At 36.1% G+C, this 15,603-nt stretch overlaps 1 protein-coding gene across 1 annotated transcript in view; it reads left to right on the forward strand.

Moving 5' to 3' along the window:
* Nucleotides 1-15,603, forward strand: part of UHRF1BP1L (UHRF1 binding protein 1 like) — a 109,776-nt gene that overhangs the window by 74,861 nt on the left and 19,312 nt on the right. Inside the window, 4 exon segments of the mRNA XM_021687358.1 lie at nt 10,563-10,702; nt 11,392-11,542; nt 15,073-15,173; nt 15,175-15,327. Coding sequence (XP_021543033.1) covers nt 10,563-10,702; nt 11,392-11,542; nt 15,073-15,173; nt 15,175-15,327 — 545 coding nt within the window.

Below are 15,603 nucleotides of genomic sequence, written 5' to 3' on the forward strand. Positions count from 1 at the left end.
TTAGAGCATAAAGCAAACCACATGAATGCTATTAGCTTCTTGTCATAGAGACTCCTTTATGTGAAATTTTGGTTAGGTTGGCTTAATTTGCTTGATGAATTCTCAATTATGTTGGTCCTAAGACTGGAATTTTTCCTGACTGGATCTACTCATCTCCATAGCTAGGATTCTGTCAGGTACATGATTATGAATGATGGAACTACATGATTCCCCCATTTTACTCAGAGCCAACTAATGCCCCCAGGAGACTACTAGGAATGTATTAGAAAGTATTAAATGCATTCCCATCACTAAGACATTGGGGACTTTGTGAACAGGAATGAAAGCATGGGCCATAGCTAGAGATGAGTTGCCAGACACTGAAGGAAGAGAGACCAGACATAAATACAAATTACTTTGTGAATGAAGGATAATAAGCCTATTACTGATGATGTTGAAAACAGCTTAGGGTGAAGAAGTGCTCATAGCTTCAGAAACTGAAGCTTAGAGAAATTAGTATACAGTCAGGAAGTGAGAGGGGCAGTTTTGGAACTCAGCTAGATGGATCCAAGAGCCTAAGCTTTTAACCAACCAGTATTTTATACTAGATCCCCAGACTTGGGAAATGATTACCACGTGTGTAGAAGAGGTACCGATATGGGTCATAGAACTCTATTCTAGATTCACAGATAGCTCTGTTGCCTAGTTCCCCAGCTCCCTTTATTGCTTAAAATCCTACCTTAGCAGATTTCTGCTTTATGATCAAACTATACTTCAAAAACAGCGTTCCTGTAGAAAATATCCCCAATTGCTCTCAGAAAGCATTAGTGATTTCCTTATTATTATTTCTAAAAATTAAATAATAAAAGTGACTTCCACTCAATATAGAAAACTTGGAAAATATATACAGACAACTACAATTTGGAAAATAAAATAACCCAAAGGTCTCATAATTAGAGATACCATAATTTATTCTATGACTTTGTGTATATATTCATATATGTATGTATTTGGTGTCATTCTATATATATGTTTTTTAACCTACTTTTTATCACTGGTAATCATTTGTAACTATTTAAACTCCTTTGAAAATATTTTTAAAATCTGTATTAAATTGACATGAAAATGTACCATGACTTGTTTTTAAAAATTTTATTTATTGAGAGAGAGTGCGCATGCGCAGGGGGGAGGGACAAAAGAAGAGGGAGAGAGACAGAGAGAATCCCAAGCAGGCTCCACCCCTGGCGTGCAGACCAGTGTGGGGCTCCAGGCAGGCTCGATCCCATCACCCTGAGATCATGACCCTAGCCAAAATCAAGAGTCGGGCATCTAACCAACTGAGCCACCCAGGTGCCTCTGTACCATGACCTTTTTTAATCATTTCCCTGATAGTGAATGCTTAGATTGTTTATAGTTTTCTGTGGTTATAAAAATGCTATAATTCATATCAATGTTCATAAATTTTTGTCTGCATTTCTAATTACTGACTTTGAATAGATTCCAGCAGTAGACTGTTTTTTGGATCTTGAAAATATAAGGGGATTGATTCTGTGTGTAACATTTATTTATGTATGTATGTATGTAATGAATGAGAGCGAAAGAACGGGGAAGGAGAGGGCGGGACAGAGAATCCCGACCAGATTCTGCCCTGAGTAGAGAGCCTGATGCGGGGCTTGATTCTACCACCCTGACTGAGATTACGACCTGACCTGAAACTAAGAGTCAGTAGCTTAACCGACTGAGCCACCCAGGCACCCCTGTCTGTAACAGTTAAACGATATGTGACTATAAATTTCTAGTTCTCCTGAACCATAATGATTTTCTTTATGTCAGAAAAATTGATTTGCCTTAGGAAGAGATTCTTGTTTTTTGTGTTCCTTTGTTTTAATTTTACAAGAAGTATATGAATACTTTCTCGTTATAAAGAAATCAGATATTATGGAAATATGTGGAGTAAAAATTGAAAGTGTCACTTTAATACTACCCTTACTCTATCCTTGATACTATTCCCCACTCTAGAAATAACTGTCATCAACTTTTTATATATATATTTCCAGACGTTTTTCTATGTGTTTTTCTATACATGTGTATGTTTATATATGTACACACCACACATATGTGTATAGATATACAGTACCTATGCATGTGTATACATATTTTTGAATATACACACTAATGAACAAACATGTAGTTGGGACTGCCATCACACCATAGGCTCCTAACCGTCTTCCCATTTCTCTTCTTGTGAATTTCCAATTCATTCTTTGTTCCATAGGCACAATACTCTTAAAGACTGAGCCACTCAGGCGCCCCAGGCACAATACTCTTTTTTTTTATTATGTTATGTTAATCACCATACATTACATTATTAGTTTTTGATATAGTGTTCCATGATTCATTGTGTGCGTATAAAACCCAGTGCTCCATTCAATACGTGCCTTCTTTAATACCCACCACCAGGCTAACCCATCCCCCCACACCCCTCTCCTCTAGAACCCTCAGTTTGTTTCTCAGAGTCCGTAGTGTCTCATGGTCCGTCTCCCACTCCGAATTTCCCCCCTTCATTTTTCCCTTCCTACTATCTGTTTCTTTTTTTTAACATATAATGTATTATTTGTTTCAGGGGTACAGATCTGTGATTCAACAGTCTTAGACAATTCACAGTGCTCACCATAGCACATACCCTCCCCAGTGTCTATCACCCAGCCACCCCATCCTTCCCACCCCCACCACTCCAGCAACCCTCAGTTTGTTTCCTGAGATTAAGAATTCCTCATATCAGTGAGATCATATGATCCTTGTCTTTCTCTGATTGACTTATTTCACTTAGCATAATACCCTCCAGCTCCATCCAGGTCATTGCAAGTGGCAAGATTTCATTCCTATTGATGGCTGTATAATAATATATATATATATACACCAGCATCCTTGATCCATTCATCTGTCGATGGACATCTTAGCTCTTTCCATAGTTTGGCTATTGTGGACATTGCTGTTATAAACATTGGGGTACATGTACCCCTTCGGATTCCTACATTTGTATCTTTGGGGTAAATACCCAGTAGTATAATTGCTTGGTCGTATGGTAGCTCTATTTTCAACCTTCTGAGGAACCTCCATACTGTTTTCCAGAGTGGCTGCACCAGCTTGCATTCCCACCAACGATGTAGGAGGGTTCCCCTTTCTCCGCATCCCCGCCAACATCTGTCATTTCCTGACTTGTTAATTTTAGCCATTCTGACTGGTGTGAGGTGGTATCTCATTGAGGTTTTGATTTGGATTTCCCTGATGCCGAGCGATGTTGAGCACTTTTTCATGTGTCTGTTGGCCATTTGGATGTCTTCTTTGGAAAAATGTCTGTTCATGTCTTCTGCCCATTTCTTGATTGGATTATTTGTTCTTTGGGTGTTGAGTTTAAGAAGTTCTTTATAGATTTTGGATACTAGCCCTTTATCTGATATGTCATTAGCAAATATCTTCTCCCATTCTGTCGGTTGTCTTTTGGTTTTGTTGACTGTTTCTTTTGCTGTGCAAAAGCTTTTTATCTTGATGAAGTCCCAATTGTTCATTTTTGCCCTTGCTTCCCTTGCCTTTGGCGATGTTTCTAGGAAGAAGTTGCTGCAGCTGAGGTCAAAGAGGTTGCTGCCTGTGTTCTCCTCTAGGATTTTGATGGACTCCTGTCTCATATTTAGGTCTTTCAACCATTTTGAGTCTATTTTGTGTGTGGTGTAAGAAAATGGTCCAGTTTCATTCTCCTGCATGTGGCTGTCCAATTTTCCCAACACCATTTGTTGAAGAGACTGTCTTCTTTCCATTGGACATATTTTCCTGCTTTGTCGAAGATGAGTTGACCATAGAGTTGAGGGTCCATTTCTGGGCTCTCTCTTCTGTTCCATTGATCTATGTGTCTGTTTTTGTGCCAGTACCATACTGTCTTGATGATGACAGCTTTGTAATAGAGCTGGAAGTCCGGAATTGTGATGCCGCCAGCTTTGCTTTTCTTTTTCAACATTCCTCTGGCTGTTCGGGGTCTTTTCTGGTTCCATACAAATTTTAGGATTATTTGTTCCATTTCTTTGAAAAAAGTGGATGGTATTTTGATAGGGATTGCATTGAATGTGTAGATTGCTCTAGGTAGCATTGACATCTTCACAATATTTGTTCTTCCAATCCATAAGCATGGAACGTTTTTCCATTTCTTTGTGTCTTCCTCAATTTCTTTCATGAGTATTCTATAATTCTCTGAGTACAGATCCTTTGCCTCTTTGGTTAGATTTATTCCTAGGTATCTTATGGTTTTGGGTGCAATTGTAAATGGGATCAACTCCTTAATTTCTCTTTCTTCTGTCTTGCTGTTGGTGTATAGGAATGCCACTGATTTCTGTGCATTGATTTTATATCCTGCCACTTTACTGAATTCCTGTATGAGTTCTAGCAGTTTTGGGGTGGAGTCTTTGGGGTTTTCCACATAAAGTATCATATCATCTGCAAAGAGTGGGAGTTTGACTTCTTTGCTGATTTGGATGCCTTTTATTTCTTTTTGTTGTCTGATTGCTGTGGCTAGGACTTCTAATACTGTGTTGAATAGCAGTGGTGATAGTGGACATCCCTGCCGTGTTCCCAACCTTAGGGGGAAGGCTCTCAGTTTTTCCCCATTGAGAATGATATTCGCTGTGGGTTTTTCATAGATGGCTTTTATGATATTGATGTATGTGCCCTCTATCCCTATACTCTGAAGAGTTTTGATCAAGAAAGGATGCTGTACTTTGTCAAATGCTTTTTCTGAATCTATTGAGAGGATCATATGGTTCTTGTTCTTTCTTTTATTAATGTATTGTATCACATTGATTGATTTGCGGATGTTGAACCAACCTTGCAGCGCAGGGATGAATCCCACTTGGTCGTGGTGAATAATCCTTTTAATGTACTGTTGGATCCTATTGGCTAGTATTTTGGTGGAATTTTTGCATCTGTGTTCATCAAGGATATTAGTCTGTAATTCTCCTTTTTGATGGAGTCTTTGTCTGGTTTTGGAATTAAGGTAATGTAAGGTAATGGTGGCCTCATAAAATGAGTTGGGATGTTTTCCTTCCATATCTATTTTTTGGAACAGTTTCAGAAGAATAGGTATTAATTCTTCTTTAAATGTTTGGTAGAATTCCCCTGGGAAGCCGTGTGGCCCTGGGCTTTTGTTTGTTGGGAGATTTTTGATGACTGCTTCAATTTCCTGAGTGGTTATAGGCCTGTTCACGTTTTCTATTTCTTCCTGGTTCAGTTTTGGTAGTTGATACATCTCTAGGAATGCATCCATTTCTTCCAGATTATCTGATTTTGCTGGCATATAGTTGCTCATAATATGTTCTTATAATTGTATTTCTTTGGTGTTGGTCATGCTCTCTCCTCTTTCATTCATGATTTTATTTATTTGGGTCTTTTCTCTTTTCTTTTTGATAAGTCTGGCCAGGGGTTTATCAATCTTGTTAATTCTTTCAAAGAACCAGCTCCTAGTTTTGTTGATCTGTTCTACTGTTCTTTTGGTTTCTATTTCATTGATTTCTGCTCTGATCTTTATTATTTCTCTTCTCCTGCTGGGTTTAGGCTTTATTTGCTGTTCTTTCTCCAGCTCCTTTAGGTGTAGAGTTAAGTTGTATATTTGAGACCTTTCTTGTTTCTTGAGAAAGGCTTGTATTGCTATATACTTTCCTCTTAGGACTGCCTTTGCTGCATCCCAAAGATTTTGAACAGTTGTGTTTTCATTTTCATTGGTTTCCATGAATTTTTTTAATTCTTCTTTAATTTCCTGGGTTGACCCATTCATTCTTTAGTAGGATGCTCTTTAGCCTCCATGTATTTGAGTTCTTTCCGAATTTCCTCTTGTGATTGAGTTCTAGTTTCAAAGCATTGTGGTCTGAAACTATGCAGGGAATGATCCCAGTCTTCTGGTACCAGTTGAGACCTAATTTGTGACCTCGAATGTGATCTATTCTGGAGAATGTTCCATGGGCACTAGAGAAGAATGTGTATTCTGTTGCTTTGGGATGGAATGTTCTGAATATATCTGTGAAGTCCGTTTGGTCCAGTGTGTCATTTAAAGTCTTTATTTCCTTGTTGATCAAAATTTTGCTTTGTTGATCAAAATTTTGCTTAGATGATCTGTCCATTTCAGGGAGGGGGTGTTAAAGTCCCCTACTATTATTGTATTGTTGTTGATGTGTCTCTTTGCTTTTTTTTTTTTGCTTTTGTTATTAATTGGCTTATATAAGTGGCTGCTCCCACGTTAGGGGCATAGATATTTACAGTTGTTAGATCTTCTTGTTGGATAGACCCTTTAAGTAGGATATAGTGTCCTTCCTCATCTCTTATTATAGTCTTTGGCTTAAAATCTAATTTGTCTGATATATGGATTGCCACCCCAGCTTTCTTTTGGTGTCCATTAGCATGGTAAATGGTTTTCCACGCCCTCACTTTCAATCTGGCGTTGTCTTTGGGTCTAAAATGAGTCTCTTGCAGACAGCATATTGATAGGTCTTGTTTTTTTATCCAATTTGATAGCCTGTGTCTTTTGATTGGGGCATTTAGCCCATTTACATTCAGGGTAACTATTGAAAGATAGGAATTTAGTGCCATTGTATTGCCTGTAAGGTGACTGTTACTGTATATTGTCTGTGTTCCTTTCTGGTCTATGTTGCTTTTAGGCTCTCTCTTTGCTTAGAGGACCCCTTTCAAGATTTCTTGTAGGGCTGGTTTTGTGTTTGCAAATTCCTTTAGTTTTTGTTTGTCCTGGAAGCTTTTGATCTCTCCTTCTATTTTCAATGACAGCCTAGCTGGATATAGTATTCTTGGCTGCATATTTTTCTCATTTAGTGCTCTGACTATATCATGCCAGTCCTTTCTGGCCTGCCAGGTCTCTGTGGATAGGTCTGTTGCCAATCTAATGTTTCTACCATTATAAGTTACAGATCTCTTGTCCCAAGCTGCTTTCAGGATTTTCTCTTTGTCTCTGAGACTCGTAAGTTTTACTATTAGATGTCGGGGTGTTGACCTATTTTTATTGATTTTGAGGAGTTTCTCTGTGCCTCCTGGATTTTGATGCCTGTTTCCTTCCCCAAATTAGGGAAGTTCTCTGCTATAATTTGCTCCAGTATACCTTCTGCCCCTCTCTCTCTTTCTTCTTCTTCTGGGATCCCAATTATTCTCATATTGTTTCATCTTATGGTATCACTTATCGCTTGAATTCTGCTCTCATGATCCAGTAGTTGTTTATCTCTCTTTTTCTCAGCTTCTTTATTTTCCATCATTTGGTCTTCTATATCACTAATTCTGTCTTCTGCCTCATTTATCCTAGCAGAGTCTCCATTTTTGATTGCACCTCATTAATAGCCTTTTTGATTTTGACTTGGTTAGATCTTAGTTCTTTTATTTCTCCAGAAAGGGTTTTCTAATATCTTCCATGCTTTTTTCAAGCCCAGCTAGTATCTTTAAAATTGTCATTCTGAACTCTAGTTCCAACATCTTACTAATGTCCATATTGATTAGGTCCCTGGCAGTCGTTACTATCTCTTGTTCTTTTTTTTGAGGTGATTTTTTCCGTCTTGTCATTTTGTCCAGAGGAGAATAGATGAATGAGAGAACAAAATGCTAACAGGGTAGGAGTGTCTGGGTGGCTCAGTTGGTTAAGCGGCTGCCTTCAGCTCGGGTCGTGATCCCAGGGTCCTGGGATTGAGTCCCGCATCAGGCTCCTTGCTCGGCGGAGAGCCTGCTTCTCCCTCTCCCTCTGCCTGCCTAGCACTCCCCGGCTTGTGTTCTCTCTCCCACTATCTTTCTCTTTGTGTCAAATAAATAAAATCTTTAAAAAAAAAATGGTAACAGTGTAACAACGACCTCAGAAAAATATACACTAAGCCAGAAGAGACCTGAAACCAGGGGAAAAGCAAGAGAAAGAAAGGAAAAAGATTAAAAAAAAAAAGGAATATGATCAAATATGATCAGGCTGGTGCATAGATCAGTGGCACACGCTAGATTTTGGGCATATTTTGGTCTGTTAGAAGAAAGTGCCTCCCAAAATTTTAAAGAAAGAAAAACATATATGTACAAAAATAAGGGTAAATACGATGAAGGGATGGAATATGACTGTAAAGATGAAAATTATAAAAGATTTTATTTTTTTTATTTTTTTATTTTTTTAAAGATTTTATTTATTTATTTACTTGAGAGAGAGAGAGAGAGAAACAGCATGAGAGCGGAGACGGTCAGAGGGAGAAGCAGGCTCCCTGCTGAGCCGGGAGCCCGATGTGGGACTCGATCCCAGGACTCCGGGATCATGACCTCAGCTGAAGGCAGTCGCTTAACCAACTGAGCCACCCAGGCACCCCTTATAAAAGATTTTATAAAAGGAATTGATAATAAGTTGTTTGAAAAAAGAAAGAAGAGGAATTTTAAAAAAGGAGAGAATGTCATCAGGCAGGAGACTAGAACAATGCCATATACTAGAGATTCAGGGTATATTTTGATGTGTTAGAAGAAACTGTATCCCAAAATTTTAAATAGAGAACAACTTATATATGTTCCAAAAATAAGGTTAACTATTATGAAGGGATAGAATATGACTCTAAAAATGAAAAATAAAAAAGATTTTTAAAAAAGGGATTGATGAGATGTTGGTTGAAAAAGGGAAAAAGAAAAATTCAAAAAAAAATTAGAAAAAGAAAAAGAAAATTAAAAAAATTAACTTTGAAAGACTAAAGAATCAGGGGAAAAGAAGCCATGAATTCTATGTGCTGTATCCCCTAGTGCTGGAGTTCTGCTATTCTCATTGATCGGTAAACTTGGTGTTGGCTGGCTGTTCTTACTGATCTTCTGGGGGAGGGGCCTGTTGCCGTGGTTCCCAAATGTCTTTGCTGGAGGCGGAATTGCCCCACCCTTGCCGGGTCCAGGCTAAGTAATCTGCTCGGGTTTGCTCTTGGGAGCTTTTGTTCCCTGCAAGCTTTCCATACAGCTTTGGAGGACGAGAGTCAGGCACAATACTCTTAAGAATGTTAATTATCATGGCACCTGGCTGACTCAGTCCATAGACCACGTAGACCACATGACTGTGGATCTCAGGGTCGTGAGTTCAAGCCCCACGTTGGGAGTAGAGCTTACTTCAGACAAACAAACAAAAATGTGAATAGTATCACGTTGATCCCCATTTTAATCCTGATAACTTCTCCCTGCTATAAGGTTGTTAAGTTTAAAAACCTTAACATTACTGACAGTGCTCTGTGTGATATGGCCACAACTTAACTGGTTCTGCTGTTTACCCATGTGTTGGCTATACTTCAGGTGTAATATAGAACATTTTACTCCTTCTCTAAATTCACTCTTCACAGTTTCTTCACTGTGACAAATGTTTATCTACCTCAGGGTCTTTGTACCTGTGGCCTAGAATGCTTTTTCACTTTAGTTCATATATTGTTTCATCAAGGAAGCCTTCTTAACCTCTGAGAGGCCGCTGTGAAATGGGAATTGTATTTATATGTATCTTCCCTGGCCCTAAACATTGTTTCCTTTCATTCAGTAGATGATTTCTTGAGCACCAACTGTGTTTCCAGGCACTGGGTTAGAAGCTGAATATATAATAGTAAATGCAGTTGACCCTTGAACAACATGGGTTTGAACTGCACAGGTCCACTTATATGTGGATTTTTTTTTTCTGATAAATTCAGTACAATACTGTAAATGTATTTTTCTTGTGATTTTTTTATGATGTTTTCTTTTCTCTAGCTTTTTTTATTGTATGAATACAGCATATAATATATATAACATGCAAAATATGTTAATTGACTTCAGTCAATAGTAGACTATTAGTAATTAAGTTTTGGGGGAGTCAGAAGTTAATGTGGATTTTTGACTGCATGGGAGGTCAGCACCCCTAGCCTTCACACTGTTCAAGGGTTAACTGTGTAATAATTTAAAAACTGAGGCTGTGTCATGACTTGGGCTTTTCTAATCCACTTTTTCTAGTAATTCATTTTTACGGTATTTTTTTGACATATTGGTCTGTGATGGGCACAGAATTTTTTTAAGATTGTCTTTGACCAGAGAGTTTGAGAAATAATGAAATACAGCACACTGAGAAATTAAGGCAGGTAGGTTAAGAATGGAGGATATCACATTGGCAGTAGTGGCATTAACTTCATGTAGATATGATAATTAAAAGTTACCGCAGGCTACTGACAGGGGATTTGAAGTGGTTAAACTGGGACTATTCAAAGTAGGATAGCATAGGGAGAGGCAAAAGCTGGCTGACCAGGAACCTGCTACTCCAGCACCGGACCAGCAATGAGGAAACTGTGGTCAGCATTTTAGATTTTTTTTCATACTAAGTTTAGGGCTTTAGTATCTCTAACATTTTATTGTGGACGTTATTTCTTTATATTTGCTAACTAATTACAATTTAATTTTTCTTTGCTTATTGTCTTTTAAACAAGCCTTTGCTTGAGAAAGAGTGAAGGGATGCCTCATATTGGTTAGATAAATGTAACATTGTTGGATTATGTGTAAAATTGATTTTAATTTGTTAGTTTATTTCTTTATTACTTCAGGTATTAAAAAGAACGTGACTACAAATTACCAGAGCCTTGCAGACAGTGCAAATACCAGTGCAAAGCTACAGAATTTTGGTGAAACCTCTCCAGATGCCATCAGTACAAATTCAGAGGGTGTTCAAGAAAATCAAGACCTGGTAATCATTTCAGAGAGATTCTGTGAAGAGAAATGCCAGCCACAAGGCTGTTTTACCTTTATTTCATATTTAATATGGGCACATTTTATGACATTAATATATATAAGTGAATTGCCATAGTAGTGAGTGATTCACTTTGCTCTTGCTACTCTTGAAATTGCTTCCTTCCCTCCTGTTGAATTGTTTTTCTCTGAATTTCACTCTCTAAATCTGTTTTTCTCCCACTGAGGAGGGGAGCTTCTGTCCTTTTCCATCTTTTATTTTTTGACCTTTATCATAGTTCCACTTAAATATATTTTGAAAACAAGTTTGATGGTTGATGGTAGTCAGTCCTCATGAGGAACTTTCTACAAAAGAAGTATGTTACTGGTTTAAGCCCTTCCCACCCAGTGAAATATTCTTACAGATGACTTAGAAAATACGTTCAGCCTTCAGTGAAAATAATTTCACACAGAAATGTCATATAATTAATCTTTGTGACCTAAAAAAATTCTCTCTTGACTGAATAGGAAGAAAGGAAGCTGAAGTTTGTGACTGTAATGTATAATCATGTTTTGTTGGTCAAAAGTATATTTTTGGTTATAGGTCACAATTGTGTTTTTAGAGGTTATAGTAGTTTCCTGTGTCATTTCTTAAATTTTGTTTTGAATTACTTGGTATGCTAATATTATTTATGCAATCATTATTAGATGTCAGTTGTGGTGTTTAAAATTACTGGTGTTAATGGGGAAATTGACATCCGAGGGGAAGATATGGAAATCTGTCTTCAAGTGGACCAAGTGACACCAGATCAGTTAGGCAATATCAGTCTTCGGCATTACCTTTGTAATCGTCCAATAGGTAAGACTTTAATATGATTTAAACTTGTTTTGTTTTTTATACATATAATTCCTTAGCAGTTCTGTCTTTGGTATAAATAAATTCAAGGAAAATTACATTTGTTTATAATAATTAAGAGATTTCTTTTAGATTACCTTATTTTCATATAGTATTTTGATTGTTAGAAATATAATGTGTTGAAGATGTATTCTCTAATTTCTTTTTGTTTTATTTGTTAAGTGCCATCTCTTTTGGTCTTCTCATTCTTTGATATAATAGGTTTAAGAAAACTGAGTTCTTTTCTATATGAAAAGAATGATAAAGTAATCCTAGAATGTCCAGCTTAGTTCAATGCTGGAATAAATGTCAATTTTTATATTCCATTATCTTGCTTATAAACAAACATTTCCTGAGTCCAGCATGATACTTGGTGTTTGGAAAAATCATGTATCATGTTCTTATGGTCCTTCGTTCTAAGATGCACACATTCACTTGGACATAGAGGAATATGAACAACAAAACATGCAGTGTATGAAGAGGAAACCACATAAAACCATCCCTTTTTCAAAGTTTATATGAAGTTACCACTCATGGTTTTCAGTCATTTGAAGAAATTTATTTTTTAGAATAGTTCTACTAAGCATTTAAAATGACAATGTTCAATTTTTTAAGTCTTTAAAAAGTCACTGAGCTGTAATATTTTTCTTTGCTATATATACAGAATGCTAAGTCTGATACATAACATGTTGAAATACATAGTCGTGCATGATATCAAATAAGTATGCTATCACCTCACATCCTGGGAATTTCAGGTAAATGTGCCATTTGTCTTTAAACCAGCATCATAGAAAAAAATTGTCTCCTGGCTTTTTTCTATGTATAGACCTTGCAGTTTACAATGTATCTGTTAAAAAATTTCAAGAATTTTCTATTAGAAGTATAAATCCCAATGGCATGCAAAATAGAGGAAGCTAAATATATAATTGGAAAGGTTTCATAGTGGACAAAAGAAACTTCAAAACCTAGACCCTGTTCTATTCCCAATCCAAACTGCTCTTCAAATTGTACACTCTTAAGATTATTTCCAGTTGCTTAGTTGTTCTTACTTACTTTTAATGGGTCACTTAGTACCATGTCCTATTACTTTGTTTCATGTTGTTCCTTACTGAAGAAATCATTTTGAAATGCTTAGTATGTGTGGGTTGTATAGTCAGTGCTAGTGCCTTATTTTTCTCAACTGTGTCAGTTGGTGGTTTAAAGATAAACAAAAAATAAGAAGGAAGAAAACAAAGGAAAAGAAAGGAAAAAGGGGAAATGGGATAAAAGGAAAGGGAGAAAAAATAGTTTAGCTTGAACATTTCAAACAATAAGCCATACGAACAAAGATTGATCTATGATTTATATCTGCTGTCACTGTGACATGACCAATTAAAATTGCAAAGTTGTTTTTGCTTTTGTTTGTTTTTGTTTTTCTATAATGTATGGATTTTGGAGTCCTTTAATAGGAAGACCTTTACATAATAGTTTCATGGCCTAAAAGGTAGAAGAAAGGAAAGAGTTTTGACTAATGAAGATTTTTTTTTGATCTCTGCTCCAAATAAATACTCTTTGTTTGAAATTATTTCTGGCTCTCAGCTCCTTAGAGTGAGTAGGTATCTCTCTCTCTCTCTCTTTCTCTCTCTTTCTCTTTCTCTCTCTCTCTCTGTATAGATATGTAGATAAATAGGTAAAAGGCAAAACAAAATCACATTTACCAAGTTGTTTCTAATTGCTCTTTTTTTTTTTTTAAGATTTATTTATTTATTTGACAGAGAGAGACACAGCGAGAGAGGGAACACAAGCGGGGGGAGTGGGTGAGGGAGAAGCAGGCTTCCTGCTGAGCAGGGAGCCTGATGTGGGACTTCAGTCCCAGGACCCCGGGATCATGACCTGAGCCGAAGGCAGACGCTTAATGACTGAGCCACCCAGGAGTCCCTCTAATTGCTCTTATTATCAAATAGACACATTAACTCTTGTTTGTCTTGATATAGGAAAGAACACTAACCATTATCAATTTGTGGCTGTTTTACCTTTTATTTAAAAAAAAATCTGAGTTCTTAATTGTTCAAAAATTCTTTAGAATTTTTTTGAACTCTTCTTGTTTCTATCTTATTTATTTTGAATGTTAATCTGTAGTACTAACATTGATTAAACATCATTCTGTACCTGAAATAAAGTTATAAAAACAACTCTCCATTATAAGTTGTGTATGGAGATCTATCCTTGGTTCATAAATATAAGTATGTTTATTTTCTTACATCCCCTTCCTTCACAAATATGTTTACATTTGACTTTTATAAGACTGAAGTATTCACATCCATGCTGAGGGAAAATAAACATCTCCCCATCATGAATTTAATTAGTAGGGTCTTCTTAAGACAACCAAGACTGATAAATTCGAGACTGATAAATTTGATACTTCAGTAACTGAAACTGTTTCACTTTTCCAGAACATTTAGTTTGTTTTTAACTCACTGGGTTCTATGAATTGTGAAACTAATCCTATTTTTCTCTTTGCTGCTAGGAAGTTCATTTTTGGTTCACCTGTGGCACAGAAAAGTAAATAATGTGTTCAGAGTTATTAATCTTACTACCTATCCATTTCTGTTCTATCCTTTTCCATTGCTTACTTATTTTTTATATAAGTATGCTACGACCGTGTTGCCTCCTATTCTTTTTGGAGCTAGGTATTGTAAAGTAAAATAGTTACCATGAGGGTCATTTCACTTAAGTGGTTGCATTGGGAACTTTTGTTTTTTAAAATCAGATATTGTATGGGTGCTTTATTGAAATTTTAAAATTTGTTTTTGAAATCAGTGTTTATCTCTGTAAGCCACCTCAAATTCTTTTTTGGAACAAGGCCAAGGTGTGTGTGTGTGTATGTGTGTGTGTATATACATATGTATGTGTGTGTATATATATGTGTGTATTATATATAAATGTGTGTGTGTATGTATATATCCTTTGCTATAATATCAGTTTTAAAATTGTCTTCTAATAGAGGCATTTTAATGAGGTCTTGTCTATTTACTTTTCTAATTATTTAAGGACCTAATTTTAATGAGGAAGGTGCAAAACTTCAGGCTTTTGTTACTTCTTGAGAAATGGCTTAAGAATCACTTTAAATGCCATGATTTTTTCTTTATCACAGTTGTCCATTATATTACAGATGTATAGATAGGTATACACTCAGATGGATTGTAAGTATCTTAGGTATGCATCATATCAGATTTATATCATGACGTATGTTTGCATGATACCAAAGAAATAGAAAATATAGACAAGTCAATATTATTGCAATGGAAATTCATCTATAAAAATTGAAGTTAAGGTTGTTTATGGTATATTATAAATGTACTGTAAGTATCCCTTAAAAGTAAATATTAAAACTTTAAGATATTATTTCTTCAACATTGTACAAAGTAACAATAATGTCTTAATGACAAATAATTGAGAGTGACACTTTTGAGTAGTGCTACAAGTTATAATTTTTATGTGTTCTTTTTCTGTAGGTTCAGATCATAAATCTATAATTCATTCCAAATCCACTCCTGAGATTACTCTGAGATTTGAGAGTGGGCCTGGTGCTGTAGTTCACTCTTTGCTTGCAGAAAAAAAATGGATTTCTGCAATGCCACATAGAAAACTTTAGCACTGAGTTTTTTACATCTTCTCTTACTAATATTCAACATTTTTTGGAAGATGAAACTGTTGCAACAGTGATGCCAATGAAGATACAAGTTTCTAACACAAAAATTAATTTAAAAGTATGTTAATAAGTATTTTTATATTTTCATGTTGTAAATATTCACTTTGTTTACCTAGACTTTGATTCATGTCTAAGAATATGTCATCTCTATAATATATACTCTATTAGCATTTACTGAAATGAATTTGTGGTCTTTGTGGGGGAATGACGAAGAGATCCTTCTTAGAAATTAGAAAACAAAAATAGGATGGGCAGTTTTTCACTGTATCAACTGAAGCATATAAAGATAAATTTCTAACTCATTAAAAATATTGACTGAAGTAACGTTTGTTAA

This window comes from Neomonachus schauinslandi, chromosome 5 (genome assembly GCF_002201575.2).
Source record: "Neomonachus schauinslandi chromosome 5, ASM220157v2, whole genome shotgun sequence".
Lineage (NCBI taxonomy): Eukaryota > Metazoa > Chordata > Mammalia > Carnivora > Phocidae > Neomonachus > Neomonachus schauinslandi.